The 24,347-nt window shown below is 43.7% G+C and overlaps 1 protein-coding gene across 7 annotated transcripts in view; it reads right to left on the bottom strand.

The window, feature by feature from the left end:
- The window catches only part of ANKRD29 (ankyrin repeat domain 29), a 53,654-nt gene extending 29,951 nt beyond the window's left edge, over positions 1-23,703 (bottom strand). Inside the window, exons 1-6 of one of the 7 annotated variants that reach the window (XM_045458701.1) lie at positions 23,491-23,603; positions 22,785-22,922; positions 15,819-15,998; positions 13,981-14,189; positions 11,083-11,193; positions 2,153-2,251 (exon numbers count right to left, since the gene is read on the bottom strand). In XM_045458701.1, the coding sequence (XP_045314657.1) occupies positions 2,153-2,233 (81 nt within the window). In that variant the 5' untranslated portion in view covers positions 2,234-2,251; positions 11,083-11,193; positions 13,981-14,189; ... (1 more) ...; positions 22,785-22,922; positions 23,491-23,603. Of the gene's footprint in view, positions 1-2,152; positions 2,252-10,929; positions 11,194-13,980; positions 14,190-15,818; positions 19,590-22,784; positions 22,923-23,490 lie in introns of those variants that run through there. The other 6 variants (XM_045458698.1, XM_045458699.1, XM_045458700.1 and 3 more) reach the window with 6 other exon arrangements.
- Positions 23,704-24,347: the final 644 nt, after the last annotated feature.

The following is a 24,347-nucleotide window of genomic DNA, read 5'->3' on the forward strand; positions in this document are numbered from 1 at the left end:
CACTCTCAGCTTGCAAAACAGATGAGGTGATGTTGGGACCTCTCTTTAGCAGTTCTACCAACAGAGACTAGCATGGCTGCAGGAAATTCAAGGGACCACTGGGAACTCATATAGCATAATCATTTGAGCTACAAGGTTACCTCTAAATTGGACACACTTTGGTAAGTCCTTGAGGGCCATTTTGTTCAATGCACAATAGTTTTCATTCCCAAGAATATTAGTTGAGCAACTGGAACCAAACAAATCGATATAAAACCATAAAACCCATACATTGGCTGGAAATCAAACAAATGTTTTTCTTCTCTCAGCTTTTCACAATTGTTCTGAAGATATTTTTGTACATGTTGAACTTGCCCTTCAGGATAGAGTTTTTTCAGTAAGCAGATCTGAATCATATTGTTTTTATTAGAGAAGATCTGTCTTTTCTTTAAAGTTATAATAAACCAAGGCTGTAAAGCATAAAGGAAAAACAAAAGATTATGGTAATTTCAAACTATAATTCTAAATGGGCCCAAACATTTTCCTCCCAGAAGGAAATTAGCTGCTGACATGAAAAGTGGCCTAAAACAATGCTCCAGTGTTGTGGAAATTGCTCAGAAGAATCTGTCTGTGAGAAGATTGATTGGACTTGATATAGTTTCCCTGAGTGGCTCCTCTTGAGGAGCTTGCTGGTCCAGGGCTATGGAGAACCAGACTCCAGATTTTACCCATCAAGTGCCCATCTTGGTCCACAGACAAGGTGACACCCAAAGGGGAGAGGGGATGGACTTTAGACGACCCATGTACTATCCAGCCCTCACACCTGGGGTGTCTTCATTTGTTCCACTCAGGTGTAGCAGTCCAGCCTAGAAGATGGGGCATACTGACTGATGAAAGTTTGGTTGATGAATCATCCTTTCTGAAACAACTGTAGGGCAGACCCTCGAATAAGACTAGGTCAAGGAAAATCAAATGCTCCAATTTGGTTTGGAGCTTGCTTCAGGAAGCCATCTTGTGTCTGACTCAGTGTGGATTGAGAGGTCAGATTCGCTTCAGGGATGACCCGTGGCTGTGTCTCCATAAAGGTTAATTTACAAGGTCCTAGATTAAATCTGCTCGGAAATAAATGGATCCCCCTAAGACCTGAATCCCAAAGTGTGTTAAAATGCCCAGCCTCCTACTGCTCTTCTGCACTGGAACAAGAATGGATCCTCTAGCTAGACTGAACTCCCAAGATGGCCTTTGAACAAAGCGTGGGAACAGGCTCGCATTTTAGTCCAATGTTCACCACACGGCTTTTTTGGGGGACAGCTTATTTAAAATGTGACTAGTCGGAGAAGCCCTTTGAAATAATGGTTGGTTGAGGCAGTCTAGCAAGTGAGCCTCATTAAGAACAGGTTGGTGGGGCGCTTGGAGGGGCTCAGTGGATCAAGTGAGTTTGAGCCCCAAATTGGGCTTGCTGCTGTCAGTGCAGAGCCCGCTTTGGATCTTCTGTCCCCACCCTCTCTCTGTACCTTCCCTGCATGCATTTTCTCTAAGATAAATAAACATAAAAAAAAAAAAAAAAAAAAAAAAGAACAGGCTGGTGACCAATCCTTTGAAAAATGCAATGATCTCTATGAAAATCCTATAACTGGGGCACCTGGGTGGCTGAGTTGGTTAAGTGTCTGACTCTTGGTTTCAGCTCAGGTCATGATATCATGGTTCGTGAGTTCGAGCCTGGGATTCTGTCTGTCTGTCTGTCTCTCTCTCTTTCTGCCCCTACCCTGTTTGCACATGCAAGCATGTATGCGTGCGTGCTCTCTCTCTCAAAATAAAGAAATAATTTTTTTTTTTTTAAAGAAAATCCTGTAACTTGTAAAGCACCTGATCCCATGGGAAGAAGGAAGAACTGATTTAAGCTTGGGAGGAAAGGTCTGAGTGTTTAAGGAATGTGGTTAGAGGTCTTGTTACCTCAGACTACAACACATGCTTGAGAACATTCATTCAACTGAAGTACAACCAATGGTCTATTCCTGGGCCTTAATTTAGGCACAATAAAGCCTGCAATCTGGGCTTTGATGTCATGATTATTCTTATCTTCCTTGCCAATTCACTACTATGAAAATTTTGAGTCATTCTTATTCAATTGTCACATGAGTCATCTCTTATTCAAGTGTAAAACCTGACCTACCTCTCTCTGGAGATTGATGTCTGCTCCTTGCAGAACCAGTTCCCTCACACAGTCTATGTGGCCTGCATAGGAGGCCACCATGAGGAGCGTGGTGCCATGCTAGACAGAGGACAGACAGATGAACGGTTAGGCCATCATATGTCACACAGGGTCCGGGAGAAGAGGCTGCAGAGAAGGCAGCTCCACTCGGGACGTGTCCAAGTGCAAAATTTCACAGTAATAAAAGCATCTCATGCAGACTAGACGGGAAAAAGCAAAGCGACACATTGCTGAGGGTGGAATTTTCGATTTAAAAATTCACTTAATTCCATTAACTTCAGAAGTGCAGTCCAACTGAACCATAATTACTGCATTTTAAGGCAGTAGGGATGTAATGGTCTCATTTTATAATTTCTATTAAATGATTCCTGAGCCAAAAGACTATTAATGTAAAAGATGGGTTAAGTGGTACCACTTGGTTTTCTGAGTTTAGATGTCTTTATCTCAAAACTGATTCAGTCAGGCAAAGATAAAAGGCACCTCAGGGAAATGGGAGACCACAGCAATCAGTCAGGAGCCCTGGGGTTCAAGTCTGCCTCTGTCCTCAACCAACAGTGTAACCTGGGGGTAAGTTGCTTATAATTCTTGGGGCTTGTAGTTTAATTTACAGTCGTTTTGGAGGGTTTGGAATGGTGATCTTAACCACCACCTCTGCATCTGCAGCAACCTGCCTTTTGGGGGTGGACAAGAGAGAGACAGATGGTTCTGCACAGAAGGAAGGCTTGCTAGGTATAGGTGATAAGTGACTCTTACAAGCCTCATTTTCATTTCATCAGTAGGATTTTGTGGGAAGGCAGTAGAATTGAATGGTCACTGACACTATGACCTTGGGCTACTTATGGAACCTTTCCAAGGCTCATCCTCCTCATCTGTAAAAAATAGGGAATAATAAAAGCCTCTTCTGGGTGACATTAAATGGGTAAATGAGACAATGCAGGCAACGTGCTCAGCACTGTAATGTTAGATATGACTTCAGTAAGTGTTAGATATTGAAACTTTATGATACTTCAGTAAATGTTAGGTTATCATCTGACTTTTGTTGATTTCTGTGAATGACAATACTAATTTTGGGAAAGTCTTATTTGCTAGGGATGAAAAGTACAGGTAGATTTAAAAAAAAAAAAGCTAATGGCCTCATGGAAGTACTCTATATTTTTTCTACCTTCATGTGGCTGTATTTAGTATTTGATGTTAGACATTCATGTGGGCTGTACCATCCATTATTAAGTTGAACACCTTTCTCTGTATTTTCCAGGACAAGAGTGGTATGTGGAAGTGGGTATTACTAACTTCCTCCTGAATGTGAACAATTTTTATTTAGGTCGCAGATAGAAGAATCCTTGATTTAAAACCAATCTGGGGGTGCCTGGATGAGTGTCTGACTCTTGATTTAAGCTCAGGTCATGATCCCAGGGTTGTGGGATTGAGCCTCTCATCAGGCTCCATGCTGAGCACAGAGCCTGCTTAAGATTCTCTCTCTCTCTCTCTCTCTCTCTCTCTCTCTCCTTCTGCTCCTCTCCCCCGCTTGCACACTATCTCTCTCAAATTAAAACAAAACAAAACAAAAACAATGTGGTGGATTGCTGGGAAGATAGTGAAGTAGGAGGACCCTATGGTCACCTTGTCCCATAGATACAATGGGAGTATCAATAGATACACAATGGGGGGCGCCTGGGTGGCGCAGTCGGTTAAGCGTCCGACTTCAGCCAGGTCACGATCTCGCGGTCCGTGAGTTCGAGCCCCGTGTCGGGCTCTGGGCTGATGGCTCAGAGCCTGGAGCCTGTTTCCGATTCTGTGTCTCCCTCTCTCTCTGCCCCTCCCCTGTTCATGCTGTCTCTCTCTGTCCCAAAAATAAATAAACGTTGAAAAAAAAAATAAAAAAAAAATAGATACACAATGGGAGTTACAATAGATAACACTCACATCAGTGTTAAATAACTCAGAAAATAATCCAAAGATTGGAAGAACTAACTCCATAACTAAAGGTAGAGAAGAGCCCACACTGAAGAGGGTAGGAAGGGTGGAGATGTGATGGGGAACTAAATGGACCACTGCTGTATGCAGGCAGTGGGGGGTTGGGGTAGGGAGGGAGCTGTGGAGAAGGGAGAGAAACAGACTATTCCACCGGGGGAACCTGCATGTGGAAGATGAGTCCTCATAATATTTGGCTTTGAAAACTAGGGAGACTGAATTTTAGGACTTAAATCTTGGAATTTTAAAAATCAGTGGCTCAGCTCTGGGAGAGGCTGGAGGGTGAGAGGAAACTGAAATCCTCACCCTTTAAGAGACAGCACCACAAACAGCCCATGGAGATAGAGCACAGAAGCAGCAGTTTGAAACATGACTCGGGTATATGGGAGGGAGATTTGTTTACTAGTCTCAGAGGTATGCTGGAGGAGCAGGGATCATTGGGGAGACTTCTCCAGGAACAAAGGAGCTGGAAGGAACCATTTCTTTCCCCTTCCTTCCAGCAAAAACACAACCACTTGCAGGAACCAGTGCAGCACCCACATTCACTACCTAACTTGCTAACATCACAGCCCCTCCTCCCCACCCCACCCCCCAACCTCCATGCATGTTGTGGATCTACCCACTCTAATATGCTCTTGGCCAGAGTCTATTCAAACCAGGGCCACAAGCCTGGTAGTGTGCAAGCAGCCCCAACAAGAGCCAGCACCATTCCAAAGTGACCAGACCTGTGGAGAGGGAAGGATAACTGCACACAGCAGTCATACTACAACCCCAGCAGTGGACTGGGGGCAGACAGCTGGCCTGATTGCAGGCCCCGCCTACCAACAAAAGATTCTCTGGACAACATGGGAAAGGACACTGCAGTTTGGTGCTGCTGCATCTCTGGCAAACACCTAGTATGACTAAACTCAAGCCCATGATGGCCCCAGACTGGCCCACTAACACTATAGGGACCAAACACTGCCTAAAACAGGCAAAGAGAGCCACTGCAGATACCTGAACTGTGGAAAAAGTGGCTCAACCACAACAGCTGGGCACAAAACACATATAGGAGACACCTCTGAAGCACCAGGTTCTGGTGAACAGGGGACACTGCACTGCAGGGCACTACAGGACCTCTTCTTCTTTTCATAAGGCCACTACTTTCAAGAGCAGGAGATGTAGCTAACTTTCCTAACATAGAGAAATATACACAGAGAGTTAGACAAAATAAATGAGACAGAGGAATATGTCCCAAATGAAAGAACAGGACAAAATCACAGTAAGAGAGCTAAGCAAAATGGAGATAAATAATATGCGTGATAGGGGTGCCTGGGTGGCTCAGTTAAGTGTCCAACTTCGGCTCAGGTCATGATCTTGTGGTTTGTGAGTTCGAGCGCCATGTCAGGATCTGTGCTAACAGCTGAGAACCTGGATCCTGCTTTGGATTCTGTGTCTCCTTCTCTCCGTACCCCTCCTTCCCCCTCTCTCAAAGATAAATAAACATAAAAAATTTTTTAAAAATAATATGTTTGACAGAGTATTTAAAGTAACGGTCATAAACATACTCACTGGAATTGAGAAAAGAGAGGAGGACATCAGTGAGACCCTTGACAAAAAGATAACAAAGAATCATTCAGGGATGAAGAATACAGTAAGTGAATTTAAAAATACATTAGATTGAATAAAGAGCAGACAAAAAGAAGCAGAAGAATGAATCAGTGACCTGGAGGACAGATTAATGGAAAGGAATCAGGCTGAGCAAGTGAGAGAAAAAAATATGCAAAATGAGAATAGATGTAGGGAACTCAGAAACTCCTTCAAGTATAACATTTGCATTATAGGGATTCCAGAAGGAGAAGACAGAGAAAATTTATTGGAAGAAATAAAAGCTGATAACTTCCCAAATCTGGGGAAGGAAACAGAAATCCAGATCCAGGAGGCACAGAGATCCCTCAACAAAATCAACCCAAGGAGGTCCACACCAAGACACATAGTAATTAAAATGGCAAAAAGTAGTGATAAAGAGATAATTTTAAAAGCCACAAGAGGAAAGAAGAAAGTTAAGTACAAGAGAAGTTCCATAAGGCTATCAGCAGATTTTTCATCAGAAATTTTGCAGGCCAGAAGGGAGTGTCAGGATATATTCAAAGCGCTGAAAGGGAAAAATCTGAAGTCAAGAATACTCTACCCAGCAAGGCTACCATTCAGAATAGAAGGAGAGATAGAGTTTTCCAGACAAACAAAAGTTAAAGGAATTCATGACCACTAAACCAGTCTTACTAAACCAAAATTCATGACCACTAAACCTAAATGTTAAAGGGGACTCTTTGAGTGGAATGGAAAGACCATAACTAAGAGTAAGAAAAGTAGGAAGCACAAAAGCAGCAAAAATAAGTATACCTGTAAAAACTAGTCAAGAGACTCACAAAATAAAAGGATGTAAAGTATGACATCATATACCTAAAATGTGGTGGGGGGAGAGAGGAGCAAAGAATGACCATTAAGTGACCATCAACACAGACCACTATATCCAGAAGATGTTATATGCAAACCTAATGGTAACCACAAATCAAAACCCATCTATTAAAGTCTATTTTGTCAGACAGAAATATTGCTGCCCTGGCTTTCTTTCATATCCGTTTGCATTATAAATGTGTCTCCATCCCTTCACTTTCAATTGGCAGATGTCTTTTGGTCTGAAATGAGTCTCTTACAGGCAGCATATAGATGGATCTTGCAACAGATATGCAAAAAACAAAGAGAAAGGAATCCAAGAATATCACTTAAAAAAGCCAACTCACCATGAGAGAAGAGGGCAAGGGAAGAATGGAACAGAGAACTATAAAAACAACCATAAAACAAGAAACAAAATGGCAATAAATACATACCTATCAATAATTACTTTGAATGTAAATGGACTAAATGCTCCAATTAAAAGACATTGGGTGATGGGATGCATAAAAAAAATAAGATCTATCTATATGCTGCCTATAAGAGACTCATTTCAGACCAAAAAACACCTGCAGATTGAAAGTGAAGGGATGGAGACACATTTATAATGCAAACAGATATGAAAGAAAGCCAGGGTAGCAATACTTACATCTGACAAAATAGACTTTAAAACAAACTGTAACAAGGGATGAAGAAGGACAGTATATAATCATTAAGGAGACAATCCAACAAGAAGATAGAACAATCGTAAATATTTATGCACTGAACATGAGAACACCCAAATACATAAAACAGTTAATAACAAACATAAAGGAACTAATTGATAATAATACAATAAGTGTAAGGGGCTTTAACACTCCACTTAAATCAATGGGCAGGTTATCTGAACAGAAAATCAACAAGGAAACAGTAGCTTTGAATACACATTGGACCAGCTAGGTTTTTTTTTTTTTTTTTTTTTTGTTGTTGTTGTTTGTTTGTTTGTTTGGTTGGTTCGTTGGTTTGGTTTGGTTTTAGTTCAGTTTTTTTGGACCAACTAGGTTTAACAGATATATTTTGAACATTCCATCCTAAAACAGCAGAATACACATTCTTTTCAAGTGCACATGGAATTCTCCAGAAAAGATCATATATTACACTATGAAACAAGTATCAACAAATTCAAAAAGATTGAAGCCATACTATGCATCTTTTCTGACTACAATGCTATGAAACTAGACATCAACCATAAGAAAAAAAATTGGAAAGAGCACAAATACATGGAAGTTAATAACATGCTATTAAAAAATGAATGGATCAATGAAGAAATCAAAGAAATACAAAAAATACACGGAGACAACTGAAAATGAAAACACAAGGTCCAAAATCTTTGGGATGCAGCCAAAGTAGTTCCAAGAGGGAAGTTTACGGCAGTACAGGCCTACCTTAAGAAGCAAGAAAAATCTCAAATAAGCAACCTAACATTACACTTAAAGGAACTGAAAAAAAGAACAAACAAAACCCCAAACCAGAAGGAAGGAAATAATAAAGATTAGAGAAGAAATAAATGATACAGAAACTAAAAAACAAAACAAAACAAAAAAACCCCACAATAGAACGAATCAATGAAACCAGTAGCTGGTTCTTTGAAAAGATCAACAAAATTGATAAACTTTTAGCAACAGTAATCAAAAAGAAAAGAGAGAGAATTCAAATAAACAAAATCAGAAATGAAAGGGGAGAAATAATAACCAACACCACTGAAATACAAAGGATTATATGAGAATATGTAAAAAATTATATGCCAAAAAAGAGGACAACCTAGAAGAACTGGAAAAACTCCTAGAAACATATAACTTACCAAAACTGAATCAGGAAGAAATAACAAATTTGAACAGACCAATTACTGGCAATGAAGTTAAATTGGTAATCAAAAAACTCCCAACAAACAAAAGTCTGGGACCAGATGGCTTCACAGGTGAATTCTACTAAACATTTCAGGAAGAGTTGATATCTATTATTCTAAAATTATTCCAAAAATGTAAGAGGAAGGAAAACCTTCAAATTCATTCTATGAAGTAGTATCCCTTGATTAAGCTACATAAAAGTCTTTCCTTTATAGTAAAAACTTGCTAGTTTGATAGATGACTAATTCTCTAAAGATTAAGGTTACTTTATTTCATTGGCTGATGTTAAAATGTATCTTTTAAAACTAGCTGATTTTGAATAGAGGGAGGACATGGGGGGATATAAACGTGGTGAAGACTCCAACAAACAGGACATTGAAACACCTTCATTCATACATCTAAAAAGGCTGGAGGAAGCTGCCACTGCACATCTTTGTGGTAGATGTGCATCAGAAAGATGAAGGAAGCAAAAAAATGTAAACATCATGTGAGGACAGCATTACTCGAGAAATGAAGGTGAATGTAATTCAAAGCTTTGCCATTTGGTGGGTGGCCTAGCGATAATGTATTCATTCTTTACATGTTGTCTGTTGGAAGTTTGAACATGGTCGTGAACTTGAGGTTGGGAGCGGTTCCCAGGAGAGCCCCAGGGCCTCCTCTTGCATTCCATCAGCTCTCCTAGGAGTCCCAGGTGAACCGGAGGCTGGGTAGGACTAGAGTAGAGGTCATTCAGCACCACAGGCATCCTGGGACCCAGACTCCACATTCAGGTAGTACCTGAAGGAGGTAGAAACTCTCCCCGTGAAATGTGAAGGGAAACCAACACCTACACTGTTCCCAAACCTCTCCCTGTCTCCATCACCGCCAATCTTAGAGACTCTTTCAAAATCAATGTCTGAAATTACCATCATTTAGGCTCTCTCCTTTGGGTTAAGGAATCTTTTCTCCAGAAAGCTGTTAACAAAATGAATTTTATGTTAAACGAGGAGGAGTAAACATTGGTATCTGGCCTAGTAGCAAAATCTCTGTTTGAAAAGCTACTCGTCACCCAGCAGACAGAGACAGAGGATGAGCTCTGAGTGGGGAAGGAGGTGGCAGGACAGGCGGCATTGAGGAGGAAAGGGCACAGGGAAGGCTGAGTGTGGGGTACTGTCTGGGGGGCAGGGTGTGCGTGGTGCTGTGAGGAGGCTCCTAGGACACTGGATATAAGGAAAAAGTCATAGGAGTGGCTGAAAACAGGTGACTTCAAGACAAAGAGGAAAAGCGGTCATCAACATGGTCAGTGTGGGTGAGGCCACAATGAAAACCTGCTCCAGTTTGGTCCAGGGGGCACTGCTGCCCATTAAGACCCAAGTAAGACTGGGATGGCCAGTTTGCAGATGCCCGAGTCCATACCAGTCTGGGTCCTGGCAAGGAACAGATGGCACATTCGCACTGGGATAGTTGGAGGAAATTTTAATAATTGATAACGCTGTGCCCTGGGTACAGGGACACTCCAAGAACAATGTTGCGCTAGGAGCTAGCAGCAGTGAGGCTCCCCTGCCAGCCCGGGCCTGAAGGCACAGGGCTGGGGTGGGGAGGGTGGAAACTCCTAGGACACAGAACAAGAGCACTGCTGCCAGATGGAACAGGGGACACTGGGTTTCCCAGCGTCCCTGTCCTCCCACTCTCTGATTCCTACCAGTGCTCCCATTGGCCAAACCCAAGCAGAGGCCAGAGGGAAGCAAGTCCACTAGGCTGTACATTTCAGTCTCTGGGACACAGCAAGCTGGAGAAGGATATGAGTGGATCTGGAGGTGCCAACCCAAGATAACTGCACACCAATGCCCCCAGTGGGCAGAGTGCAACAAGCTTTGCTATCTCACTCAGGCTGGTGGCTGATCTTACTTAGCAAATTTGTGCAGTAAAAGCTGGAAATGGCACATCCAGCTTTTGGGAAAACAATAGGGCTCATTTGTAAACATTTTTATTCCTAACATTAAAATATTTCTGCTGCTTCTCTCTTTCTCTCTCATTTGAGGTCTTCCTGCTCCTCAGAGATGCGGAGTCCTGCTGAATACAGAGAAATCACTGCCTCTGTCTGGAGAGGGAGGGCTCCCTAAGTGATGCCTGCCTGTGGGCAGTAGTATCGATTTTTAGACCCCCTCCTTGCCAGTGAGTGTACTGATGTTTGCAAAGATAACGAAAGGTAAGAAGTTGGGCGGAGGTTTCCATCTTCAGTTCTCTTACCCTCGTAGAAAAGCCCACCTTCCACATCCATGGCAGCCCTCTTCTGCTCTGAATTATCTCCACTTTCCATGAAAGGAGTTGGTTTGAATTCTCAGACTAAAAACCCTTTCCTTCTTGGAATTTGCCAATTCTGATTCCCAGTGAGGTGCCACTTCCCCTATTGTGGCCGCCTCTGGTTTTGTGCACATAATGGTTTGCCCAGGATGTTTTTACACTCACCAGGGTACCTTGGACTTTTACAAGGGATAAAGCAGGCAAACATGAAAAAGTAGATAAGCATCGCAAAGGGAAATGTATTCATGAGCTGCTCTCGTGCCAGCAGGGGAAACGGCGTGTCCTTGGCATGCATATACCAAATGAATCCATCCGTACACTGTCCCTGCAGTCCACATCCACCCGACCGCTGTTCAACAACAGCCTGAGCAGAGCCAGGTTTCCTCTCCTTGCTGCCCAGAATGCGGCGTTGGCAAGTGGAGTTTCCTTCTGCAGAAGCAAAATGAAACAGCATCTGAGCATCGACATCAGTTAATACGACTGCTTCTACGCAAATATATACCATTCAAAAGGCAGAATTTCCAGATGTGTTGTAGTATCTGAAAGACCACTCCTCCAGCAATAGATGCCAGTAATACACTTGGCTATGGAACACATTCTGTTTCATACCAGATATCGGAGCCACAGTGCTCTAATGAAGAGCAATGTTGTTGATAATACAGAACTATTAATACTCCCAGCAATGTCCTCACTTTCCTGCCTCTGTGTCTTTGTTCACAGTTTCCTTTTTTGTGTGAAATGAGTTCTCCCCCATCCTTCAAGGCCAAAGCCCTGCTTAAATCCGATTTCCTCCTTGAAACATTCCCAAACCCCCGTTCACCTCTAAGCAGAGAGAAATCTCTCTCAAACCTGACCTCCCCAACCCACATCTTTTCTGTGCTCTCAACTTTCTGCCTGATTCCAACTGTCTGGGCAAATGTTTCACCTTCCCTCCACCTAATTTTCTTTGCTTCAGCTAGAACTTGCCAGGGGATTCACTTAAGAATAAAGAACTCTGGGCAGGAAATGCTGTTACGTGTCCTCATATGGGTCCTTCTTTCCACTGCTGTGTGATTTTAAAGCTGCAAAGATAATATTGGAACCAGCCTATGGAAGGAATAGAGCTGGGGCAAACAGTTCTTGAAAAATCAGCCTGGCGGAGTTGACTGCAGTCCAATTGCCTTTTCTAGAACACATCAATTTGGATCTGTAGCGAACAGTCCATGGCAAGGGAGGGTAGGGCTGGAGGAGAGGCTCTGGAACCAGACAGCACTAGGTTTCAACCCCAGCCTTGGGCAAATGACTTGGCCTTGGTGAGTCTTACACTACCTGACTTGAAAATTACAGTAAGGATTAAATAATACAGGTTAACTGGTGAATACAGTGCCCAACACATCATAAATGCTTACAGATGCTAGCTTCTTTCTTTCTGCCCACTTTTCTTTACAAAGTAGGATAGGCAAAAAATTTTTAATATAATTTATTGTCAAATTGGTTTCCCAGAGCTCTTCCCAACAAGTGCCCTCCTCAATGCCCTAGATAGGCAAAATTAAATTCAGAGTATCGATACTAATAAAGAATTTTGTGGTCTCAGGAAATTTTCTAGCATCGACATTATTTAACAAGAGCACTTTTTGGGTGGGCTTAAAACACCTACCTGACCCCAAAGGGCTTTTATGCAAGATATCTTTTAAAAAACTTTTTAATTTATTTTTTAAATTTACATCCAAGTTAGTTAGCATATAGTGCAACAATGATTTCAGGAGTAGATTTCTTAATGTCCCTTACCCATTTAGCCCATCCCCCCCTCCCACAACCCCTCCAGTAACCCTCTGTTTGTTCTCCATATTTAAGAGACTGTTTTGTCCCCCTCCCTAGTTTTTAGTATTTTTGCTTCCCTTCCCTTATGTTCACCTGTTTTGTATTTTAAAGTCCTCATATGAGTGAAGTCATATGATTTTTGTCTTTCTCTGACTAATTTCACTTAGCATAATACCCTCCAGTTCCATCCACATAATTGCAAATGGCAAGATTTCATTCTTTTTGATTGCCAAGTAATACCCCATTGTATATATATACCACCTCTTCTTTATCCATTCATCCATCGATGGACATTTGGGCTCTTTCCATACTTTGGCTATTGTTGATAGTGCTGCTATAAACATGGGGGTGCATGTGTCCCTTCGAAACAGCACACCTGTATCCCGTGGATAAATGCCTAGTAGTGCAATTGCTGGGTTATAGGATAGTTCTATTTTTAATTTTTTGAGGAAACTCCATACTATTTTCCAGAGTGGCTGCACCAGTTTTATGCAAGATATCTTTTAATTATACTGATAAGGGGGGCGCCTGGGTGGCTCAGTTGGTTGTGCATTTGACTTCAGCTCAGGTCATGATCTCACGGCTCATGGGTTTGAGCACCACATCAGGCTCTGTGCTGACAGCTCAGAGCCTGGAGCCTCCTTCGGGTTCTGTGTCTCCCTCTCTCTCTGATCTTCCCCCGCTTGCACTCTCTCTCTCTCAAAAATAAACATGAAAAAATATTTAAAAAAATTTTAAGTATACTGACAAGGTATTAAATTCAGTATCTCTTTTTTTTAATAAGTTTCTTCAAGGCAGACCTATTTCTTTTTTTTTTTAAGTTTATTTATTTATTTTGAGAGAGACAGAGAGAGAGAGAGCAGGGGAGGGGAAGAAAGAGAGGGAGAGAGAGAATCCCAAGCTGACAACGCAGAGCCCGACATGGGGCTTGAACTCATGAACTGTGAGATTGTGACCTTAGCTGAAACCAAGGGTTGGTTTCTTGGCCTACTGAGCCACCCAGACACCCCTTAAATTCAGTATCTTACTTATTTATGCTAAGTTAAAAAGAAAACACAGCAACATCAGCCACAACACAGAGCCATCTTAGGTTTAATTTTTTTTTTTTTCAATTTTTAAGTAATCTCCACACCCAACGTGGGGCTCAAACTCACAACCCTGAGCTCAAGAGTCACATGCTCTACCGACTAAGCCAACCAGGTGCCCCTCCACGGAGCCACCTAAAATGAACAGTGAGGGCACAGGCAAGGTGGCATTTGTTGCTATGAGGATTTCTTTCCTTCAGCCCTTCAGCTCACACACAACTTAGTGCTCTTGTGCATTCTTGGAGGAGAGCGTGGCCAAGCAGGGAGTGCTAAGCAGGTTACAAACATACTTCAAATAGTTTCCTGGCTCAGGTAGGGGAACAAAAGTCACCTCAAATTCCAGACGAACAATTTGCTTTTCCCCCTGACAGCCTAAATGTGATGGCCCCGGGAATTTTCACGCCGAACTGCCATGGTGACGTTCACACCCGGTGTTTGCGGCTCTTGTTCCAGGCTGGCTCCACTGTTACAGCTGTCAGTAACGGGCTGAAGCAATGGCCAGGCAGGCCTGCCTTGTATCATAAATCACGAAACAATGCCCTTTCAGCAGAGAGATCGCACAAGGCCAAAATGAAGTTTGGAGGGTGAATTAGGAAGAGAACTTAATATGCCAGCCCTACTGGCTTTTCCTGAAACATGAAGACTTGAGAGTAATAAATTGTAAATCATTTTTAGTGATTTTGTTGTTTCTCTTTAACCCCAAATTACTTTCAAAACCCATCTGCACACTACAAACTTCTATTGTCATAATAAGCTCTCCAGCTGGGAGCCTCTCCTGCCTTGAGGATGGCTCTGGGGCTTCCTCTCCTGTCAGGGCCAGATTTCCTCACTTCCTATGAGGTTCTGGAAACTGAGCTTTGTGAACAGCTGTAAAGATTTCATTTTCCCTCAAGTGCGAGGGGTGGAGGCAAGACAGAGTAGTCGATTTGGGGTAAGAAAGAGCTGAGTTCAAGTCCGAAGACTGCTACTTCCCAGCTCTGTGACCCTGGGCAGGTTATTTAACTTCTCTCTGTCCCAATAAAATGGGACTAATAATGCCAGTAGTAGTACCTCTGCCATGTGTCGTTAGAGGATTAAAGGGGAGAATACGTGGAAACACTGTTTGATGGTGAACACTCAAGAATTGTCGCTATAAATGCTATTCCTCACAGCTCTTTGAAATGCTTGTTTGGGTGACTTAATTTGCTTGGTCACTGGCATGTATTGGGGACAGGGGCACTGGCCAGGGGCTAGGACAAGAGGTAAGAGTGAAACTTGAGCTCTGCTCCAATGGCTTTATGGCCCCGCAGGAAAACATGTCATGCCAATAGGCATCAGAAATTATTACAGGTGCTAGAGTCAGAATGTGGATAATGTAAGGAGAGCAGAGAATGGCCGGGCCTATATGGGGGGGTGGGGGTGGTGGTGGCCAGGAATGGTTTCAAAGAGAAGGAATTCTCAAGAAGAGTCTCAGAAGATGAGTGGGGAACTGGGTAATGAGCATCCCAGGCAGAAAGAGCAGTGAAAGCAAAGACGTGGAGGCTCACCATAGCATTCTGGGAACCGTCACTAGCTTGGAAGGGCTAGACGGAGGGATGGGAGGGGAGAGAGGGCAAGGGACAATGCGGCGCTATAGGCAGTGAGGGCCAGATCCCAAAGGATATGCTGTGCTGTGCGACGGAGTTTGCCGGGGTACTGGGGAGCCAAGGCAGGGTTTTAAGGTGAGGAGATACTATCGGCTTTGTGTTTCAGAAAGGTCCCTGTGGCAGCTTCAGGCAGAATGGATTGAGGACTGGAGCCAGACTGAGGTCGGTGTCTACAAGGGTTAGGGGACTACCGCATAGACGGGGAAGAGAATTTAAGGGCCCGAGCTCAGGCAAAAATAGTGGGACGGGAGGATTAGACTGTATGTGCAGGAGAAGGTGGGAGAAGGAGGCTGGACTGAGTCCCAGGTTTCTGGTTGGAGTGCCTGGTTGAGGCGGTGCCATTCCTCGAAGTGGGAAAACACCGGAAGAGGGGCAGGCTTTGGGAAAAAAAGGAGTTCAGCTTTGAACACGCTTTCAAGTGCCTAAGGGGCTTCCAGGTGGAAACGACTCCGAAAAGAATGGATAAGTTCTCCCATCACACCACGGCAGACACATTTAGTGGAGGGCAGGAATCTTGTGCTAACACTAAGTGCTTGTTCTGTACCGCTCCGTATGTCCTCCGCACATGCTCTCTCGCTGAATCCTCACGGTGGCTCAGTGAAGTGGGTGCCGGTACCAGCCCGCTGCACAGCTAAGGGAGAGATGACAGGCAGGCTTCCGGCCTAGGCAGCCTGGTGCTGGGGCTGCCCTGTTAGCCATTACACTGTTCTGCCTCCCTGGAATTCTGTAGACAGCAAGGAATAAGGCAGCATTGACCCCAATGACCTCCTTCCTACCCTCATTCCAAGCTCCTCTTCTGCCAAGACGGAAAGTCCCCTGAACTTCCTTCTCTTTAGGGTCTACACACATCACATTGCCTGGATAGCTTCCAAACCTCCTCTGGGTACGATATGCACATAATCATAAATGCTGTGGAGTGAAACAGGGGCAAGACCTCTAGCCTTTGAAGGAGATGATGCATGTGGAAATGCTTTGCTATTTAACCTCTTTCTTGATTTTTCTGATCTCTACAAAAAGGCCAGTGAGCCTCCCTCGGGCTTGCTGGTCATGATATGAAGAATAACAACACCAACCAAGGCTGAGATCTTGCTCTTCTAGCCGGTGTGCTAAGCACTTTCACTGCTCTGATGTATTTAATTAGCAGAACAACTCCACGACATTGGTGTTTTTATTATTCCCATTTTTAAGAAGAGGAAACTGAGGCACAGAAACGAATTACTCAAGGTCATACAGTTAGCAAGTAACAGAGCCAGCATTCAACCCCATCTTTGAGTGTAGAGTCTGAGGACTTTCCCTGTGAGAAAGTCCTTTTTTTCTCCCCTTTACTTCCAGAATTTTGGCTTATACACTGCTCATTATTATACTAACAGCAATTAGTTACAGGAAGGAAGGGGAGAGGAAACTCAGAAGGGAAATTGTTACTTGTACAGAACTGGAATTCTGATTAAAAGCTAATGGGGAGGGGTAGAGACTTTTAAAAGGTAGAGTTCAAAAAAGGTTTAGAATCATGTGGGTTTTGATTGTGCATTTACTAATTCAATCAAGAGAACATGAGCTTTTCTCAGTTATGAATTTCTCTGGCGTTAGAGGCCACGTTAAATAAGAAGAGAATGCAGGACTGAGAAGCCTTGCACAGGACACTCTGAGATGTCGCTAGCTATTCTCATCTATTGTCCCCTTTGTGCTAAGTATTTGAAATTTTCAGAATGCTTGATAAACATTAGAGAAGCCTAACCTCTGTGTTGTCAGTATTGCTACACTTCTGAAGGTGATAGGAAACTGATTTACCCCAAGCATTCTGCCTTGGAGGTAGGACCATTCAACACCAGCATTTCCAAACTCAGAACTCAAGACCAGGTGGAGAGTCTAAAACATATATGTCAGGAATAGGCAAATATATAGAGATAGAAAGGCAGAGTAGCAGTTATCTAAAGCTGGGAAGCTAGACAGCTGGGGGCTAGAGTGACTGCTAATGGCTGATGAAAATATTCTAAACTTGATTGTGCTGATGGTTGCACAAGTCTGAATATACTAAAAAGCACTGAAATGAACACTTTACAGGGGTGAGTTATATGGTATGTGATTTGTATTTCAATAAAGCTGTTTAAAAACATGCATGGCTTTGGGGAACCTGGGTGACTCAGTTGGTTAAGCATCTGACTCTGGATTTTGGCTCAGATCAATGATCTCACAATCTACGAGTTCGAGCCCCGTGTTGGGCTCTGCACTGACAGTGCGGAGCCTGCTTGGGATTCTCTCTCTCCTCTCTCTGCCCCTCCCCGCTCTCTCGCTCTCTCTCAAAATAAATGAATAAACTTAAAAGAAAACATATGTGGCTTTGTACATTTATCTTCCTGTAGCTCATCCAAATAATTTTAGCTGACTGGTGAACTGGAGCTGATGAGATCATTCACATACACTCAGAACAAGGATGGAACATACAAGTGCCCATACTTTTGGCCAAGGCATGAGCAGTTTCCATCATCAAGATGAAACATGGTATTGAGACGCTTTATCCTCTTGGCTAAAACATGCTCAAGAAAGACCCAAGTATTGTTCTTTATCTACCAATGTTTCCTCTACAGTGGTAACTTCCCTCACTGTGTTAAGAGTCTAACTCCTCAATTGTGTTAGGCTTTTGGCAACCTCAGCCCTGAAGAATAAGTCCTGAGTAGTTGAAACAGCTGTTACAAAGTCAAAAGTCAATGCACCGAGATCTGTGAACTTTATTCCACAAGGAGGCCCAGACCTGCCCCCTGAGCTTGCTTTTACTTTAAAAATAATTCTAACAAACATGTGTCTGTTTTCCCAACCAGAACAAATTAGAACTTGCCAATTATGAAAGAGGAAGTTTACTGGAGACAGACTGATAGCAGTGATTGCTGACAGCTTAATGGAGGAAGGAGAAAACACAGAAGCAAAGAAGTCCGTGTGGTTCAGAAGCAAATAGCTCTACATGTGATTACTCTAAGTCGTGAATAGGAAGCTAACTTGTGATTTATAATGCTCTGTTCATTCTCCCATAGACTCAGCTAACAATGCCAGGGCTTTTAAACAAAGGCTTTGGAGACCCAGGAATTAGGGCCTATAAGACTTTCTGAGGCCTGTGAAAATAAACCGTTAATCTCCGGCTCTAAAATCAAAGTGAATGAATAAATAGCTACAAAATGTACATCTTTGTCAACTCCCTTCATTGCTAAATTTGGTATTCAGAAAATATTGATGGCACATGAACATAATTTGTAGGTCTGATTTTCTCAGTACACAAGAATTATGGGCTATATACAAAAATTGCAGAAAAATCATGGACAAATGTAAATTAAATGTTATTCATGGCTAAGTTCTTTTTAAAGCAATATTATAAAAACCTTTCCAAAAATGTACAATAAAAAGTCTCTATTATTGGGGTGCCTGGGTGGCACAGTCGGTTGGGCGTCCGACTTCGGCTCAGGTCATGATCTCGCAGTCCGTGAGTTCGAGCCCCGCGTCGGGCTCTGTGCTGACAGCTCAGAGCCTGGAGCCTGTTTCAGATTCTGTGTCTCCCTCTCTCTCTGACCTTCCCCCATTCATGCTCTGTCTCTCTCTGTCTCAAAAATGAATAAACGTTAAAAAAAAAAAAAGTCTCTATTATTATCTTGGGCTGTGGGTACATTTTACTATGTTTGATAGGATGGTTGCAAGGGCGAGGGCCGGCTTAGGCGACTGGCTTGTGACTCTGCTTCCCTTGCCCTCAAGCCTTCCCTCAGTGCCTTTTGGAAGTCTACTTCATGGAGAATCAACTCCTCACCCTTAACCTGGCACAGAGCACTTCCTCTGTCTCCCTGCTATAAGCCCCCAGCACCTCCCACACTAGCCCTGGGGTGGAAAATGGGGTTAGGCTCTCCTCACTTGTCTTCCAGATCCTGCCCTTCCAGTCATGTGTACAAATCTCTGTTCCTTCACAGCTCAGATCATCCCACCTTCTTGTTCTGGGCTTCACCTCACCTAGTAGCTGTCACCTCCTGATCATTCTCCCTTCTTCACTGCAAATTCTGGCACCTTCCTTTCTACCCGCCCCAAATTCTGACCTTATCCTGGCCTCTACTTCACAAAACGTTGATACTGTCCCTCAACCTCACCTCTTTTCCTCTAACTCCAACGGAAGAGGGTTTCCTCCCCACATGTCTAGTGGGAACCCCTACAACTAATGAAGTCCCATCATGCCTTCCACCTGACCAACCTCCTGAAAGCTTCATCACTCAGCTTAGTCATCCCCTCTATGAAGCCCCCTTATCATTATTTTAAATACTTACTTACTGAGGGGCGCCTGGGTGGCTCAGTTGGTTAAGTGTCTGACTCTTGATTTCAGTTCAGGTCATGATCCCAGGGTTGTGGGATCCAGCCCTGTGTCAGGCTCTGAGCTGAGCATGGAGCCTGCTTGAGATTCTCTCTCCTCTCTCTGCCCTTCCCTAGCCTGCATGTGTTCTCTCAAAAAATAAAATAAAATAAAATAAAATAAAATAAAATAAAATAAAATAAAAAATAAAAAATTTAAATATTTATTGAGATTATAGTCTACATACTAAAAAAATTCCTCCTTTTAAAAGAAGCATGATTCAGTGGTTTTTAGTGTATTCCTGAGGTTGCATATCTGTCACTATTCCAGAACATTTTCATTACCCTCAAAAGAAACCTCATTAACAGAAAACCTATTAACCTATTAATCTAAAGAAACCTATTAACAATCACTCCCCATCTCCATTCTTCCCTAGCCGCAGGCAACCAAGAATCTGCTTTCTGTCTCTGTGGATTTGCCTATTCTGAACATTTCATATAAATGGGATCATATACCACATGGCCTTTTGTGTCTGGCTTCTTTTACTTAATATAATGTTTTCAAGGCTCATCCACATTGTAGCATGTATCAGTGCTTCCTTCTTTTTTATGGTTAAATGATATTCTATTGTATGGATATATCGTGGTTTGGGCTGAGGATCTGTGTCTCCCCCCAACTCATATGTTGAAGCCCTAATACCCAATGGGATACTCACAATGTGATATCACATTGGGAATTTGGAGGTGAGGCCTTTGGGAGGTAATTAGGTTAGATAAGGTCAAGAGGGTAGAGCCCCATGATGAGATCAGTGTTCTTATAAGAAAAGAGAGAAACACCAGAGCTTCTTCTCTCCTCCATGTAAGGATCCAGTGAGAAGGTGGCTGTTTGCAAGCCAGGAAGAGAGCTCTCACCAGACACTGAATCTACTGGCACTCTGATGTTGGACTTGCCAGCCTTCAGAACTGTGAGAAATTAAAAGCCTGTAGTTTAAGCCACCCAGTCTATAATCATTTGTTATGGCAGCTCAAGCTAATACATACATTTTGTTTTTAATATAATTTTATTATCAATAATAAACAAATGATGGATATTGGGTTGTTTTCACTTTTTGGCTATTATGAATAACAAAATGAACATCTGTGTACAAGTTTTTGTGTGAACATAGCTTTTTATTTTTGGGGGGTATATATTTAGGAGTAGAATTGCTAGGTTATATGGTAACTCTATATTTAACTTTTTTTTTTTTTTTCAACGTTTATTTATTTTTGGGACAGAGAGAGACAGAGCATGAACGGGGGAGGGGCAGAGAGAGAGGGAGACACAGAATCGGAAACAGGCTCCAGGCTCTGAGCCATCAGCCCAGAGCCTGACGCGGGGCTCAAACTCCCGGACCGCGAGATCGTGACCTGGCTGAAGTCGGACGCTTAACCGACTGCGCCACCCAGGCGCCCCTATATTTAACTTTTTGAAGAACGACCAGACTGTTTCCTAATATGGCTTCATCATTTACACTCCTACCAGCAATGTATGAAGACTTGAATTTCTCCACATCTTGCCTATACCTGACATTGTCTGTCTTGTTGATTATAGTCATCCCAGTGAGCATGAAGTGGTGTCTCATTATGGTTTTGATTTGCATTTCCCCGATGATTAATAGTTTTGAGCATCTTTTCAGGTGCTTATTGACCATTTGTATATATTTTTGGGAGTAATGTCTATTCATCTCCTTTGCCCATCTTTAAATCGAGTTGTCTTTATTCTTTTATTATTATTATTTTTAATTTTAAGTAGTTTTCATGCCCAGCGTGGAGCTCAGTGAAGGGCTTGAACTCATGACGCTGAGATCAAGACCTAAGCTGAGATCAAGAGTCAGATGCTTAACAAACTAAGCCACTCAGGGGCCCTGGTTGTTTTTTTATTGTTGAGATGTTTGTCATCATTTAAAGATGGTCAAGTGTCTACCATTTTATTTTTTATTTTTTTAAATTTTTTTTTTTCAACGTTTATTTATTTTTGGGACAGAGAGAGACAGAGCATGAACGGGGGAGGGGCAGAGAGAGAGGGAGACACAGAATCGGAAACAGGCTCCAGGCTCTGAGCCATCAGCCCAGAGCCCGACGTGGGGCTCGAACTCACGGACCGCGAGATCGTGACCTGGCTGAAGTCGGACGCTTAACCGACTGCGCCACCCAGGCGCCCCAAGTGTCTACCATTTTAAAGCAAACAAACCCTTGGCCAACTCCAAATTCCTGCCTCAGCCACTGTTTCTTGCAGAACTTTTTGAAACTGTTTTTGACACTTGTGGTTTCCACCCACTCTCTTTTGAAACTATTGCAGTCTGGCTCCTGAAATTGCTCTGAGCAAGATCACCAGTGGCTGTTTTGCTACTAAATACAAAGGACACTTTTCAATTCCTAGCTTAATTTCTCTGTGGTATTTATCACTGAGTTCCTCCCCATCTTTATCAAAGGACTGGAGATCCTTGACTTAAATCAGCACATGCTTATGATTGTTCTCACAGATCTCTAGCTGCTCTCCAGTTTTCTCAATGGGTTTCTCTTATTCTGCTCATTCTCAAGTCTTCACCTTCTTCAAGATTTTGTCATCAGTCCTCTATTTTCCATTTTTACATGGTATCACTGGGCACATTCACTCTCATGGGTTTAATTACCACTTAACACAGTTCATTCCTACATCGCATGTGTATCTCCTGCCTAGACTATATACTCCTGGGCTCCCAATTTACATATCTGTCTTACTTGGACTTCCATCCATCCTTAGACTTTACATGTCCCAAACCAAACATTTTATCTTCACCTCCGTAGCCCTCCATAATTCAGGAAATAATATTACAGAATTCCACACACTAAAATTTTTTTGTCATTCACACTTGTTTGCTTCCATCCCAGACACCTGTTCACTAAGCCCCTACCATTTAGCAAGATGACCCCAGAGGTGCTCCCTTCCCAAACTGTGGCCAGTAATCTTTCTAACATGCAAATCTCAGCATATCATCCCTCTGTTTACATGAGCTACTATAAGAGATGGGATTACCCTGACTTTGGAGCCAGACACATTGCGATTTTAACGTTAACACCACTCACTGGCTGCAAAACTGTGATGAGTTAACTTCTCCAGGTTCTAGTCTTCTTGTTAAAAAAAAAAAAAAAAAAGGAGCGACACACAGGAACGTACCATTTCAAGGGTCTTCCTCAGGATTCAGAAGATGCGCCCAGGTGCCTCTGGCTCAGAATCAGGCACATCAGTATATTTTAACTATTATTTTTATTAAGACCTCTCAACAAAGGCAAATCAAGTATCATCACTTTCATCCTGAAATGTGAAGATTAAATGGAATGACTTTAAACTCGTTTAAAACAAGACTCCTTTGGACACTGAAGCCTGGTAATCAATTGCAGCTCCACTCTGCGCTGATGAGCTCTCAGCTTCAGCGTCCAAAAGGTGCTCCGGAGAGGAGGCGACAGTGGTGCCACTGGCATTCCGAAATGAGGACGCAGAACCGGGAATCCTTGCCGCAGCCCCGGTCTGTCCCGAGGCGCGGCCGCAGGGAAGTGCTGACTGCAAGACTCTTCCCCGCCCCGCCCCCGCCCGTTACCCGGGCGACAGTCCCCGCCGCCCCTTCGCCCGGCCGCCAGGCTCCCAGACCCTAAGTACCGAAAGCCTTTGAGGCAGAACCCACACAACCAAAACCACAAACCACAGGAGCCATCCCAGCCAGGTCGCTTCCTCCAGTCCCCCGCCAGCACCCTGGGCGGCGCTCACTCCACCCTGTGGGCCGCGGCGGCGGCGACGGCGACCCCGGGAGGCCCCCAGGTGCGGGCTCGCAGCCGCAGGTCTGCCGCCCGGCCCGGCACTCCCTCCCGGAGCTCGCGACGCTCACCTTGAAGGACATCTTGCACATGTCCGCGGCCGCCCCTGCGCGACCCGCGCGCTTCCGGCTCGGGGCGCCAGCTCCAGCCCGCCCTGCCTTCCCCGCCGCGTTCCGCAGTGGGGCGGCCTCCCGCGCCGCGCGCTCCCGCCGCCGCCGCCTCAGACTGGACTGGGGGCGGGGCCACCGGGGGCGGGGCGGGGCCACAGAAGGCTCGGGGTAGAGCTCTGGAGCAGGAGCATCGGCGCCTGCTGTCTGCCAACTCACCTAGCAGACGCAGATCTCCGCTGGCACTGTGCGCACTCCATACATACACGCACGCATACCACACCTACACACCACACCCACATACTACTGCTCACACAGCCACAATCGCAGTCTCACACACACCAGTGTACAATGCTACACTGAGCACATTCTCCACCATCAACACACACAGTGCTGTCCACTCTCCTGTCCACGCACCCTCCCTCTTTCCTACACACAGTCCACGTACATCCTCAATGTTGCTACACATACACACACTCAAGACTCCATACATACACAGCTTCACACATAATACTCCCACACTCATATCTGCCTATACACATTACACACCCACCCCCAACTTCACACCACACATTTTCCAAAAGAGCACGGTCTGCATCAGATGACTTCCAACCTTAATTATAGCACAAATCTTGATACTATAGATGAAACATGAGAAAAGAATTCACCCATTGTTCTACCACCCTTTCAAGAGCTATTTTCATTACTGTCGTTTTAGATGTTCTTTTCTTTCTCTCTCTCTTCTTTCCTAATAATCTTTTTTTGTTTGTTTTGTTTTGTTGTGTTTTGTTTTCCTCCTGGGGAAAGAGCTGGGAAACAAG

Source organism: Leopardus geoffroyi, chromosome D3 (assembly GCF_018350155.1).
Source record: "Leopardus geoffroyi isolate Oge1 chromosome D3, O.geoffroyi_Oge1_pat1.0, whole genome shotgun sequence".
Classification (NCBI taxonomy): Eukaryota; Metazoa; Chordata; class Mammalia; order Carnivora; family Felidae; genus Leopardus; species Leopardus geoffroyi.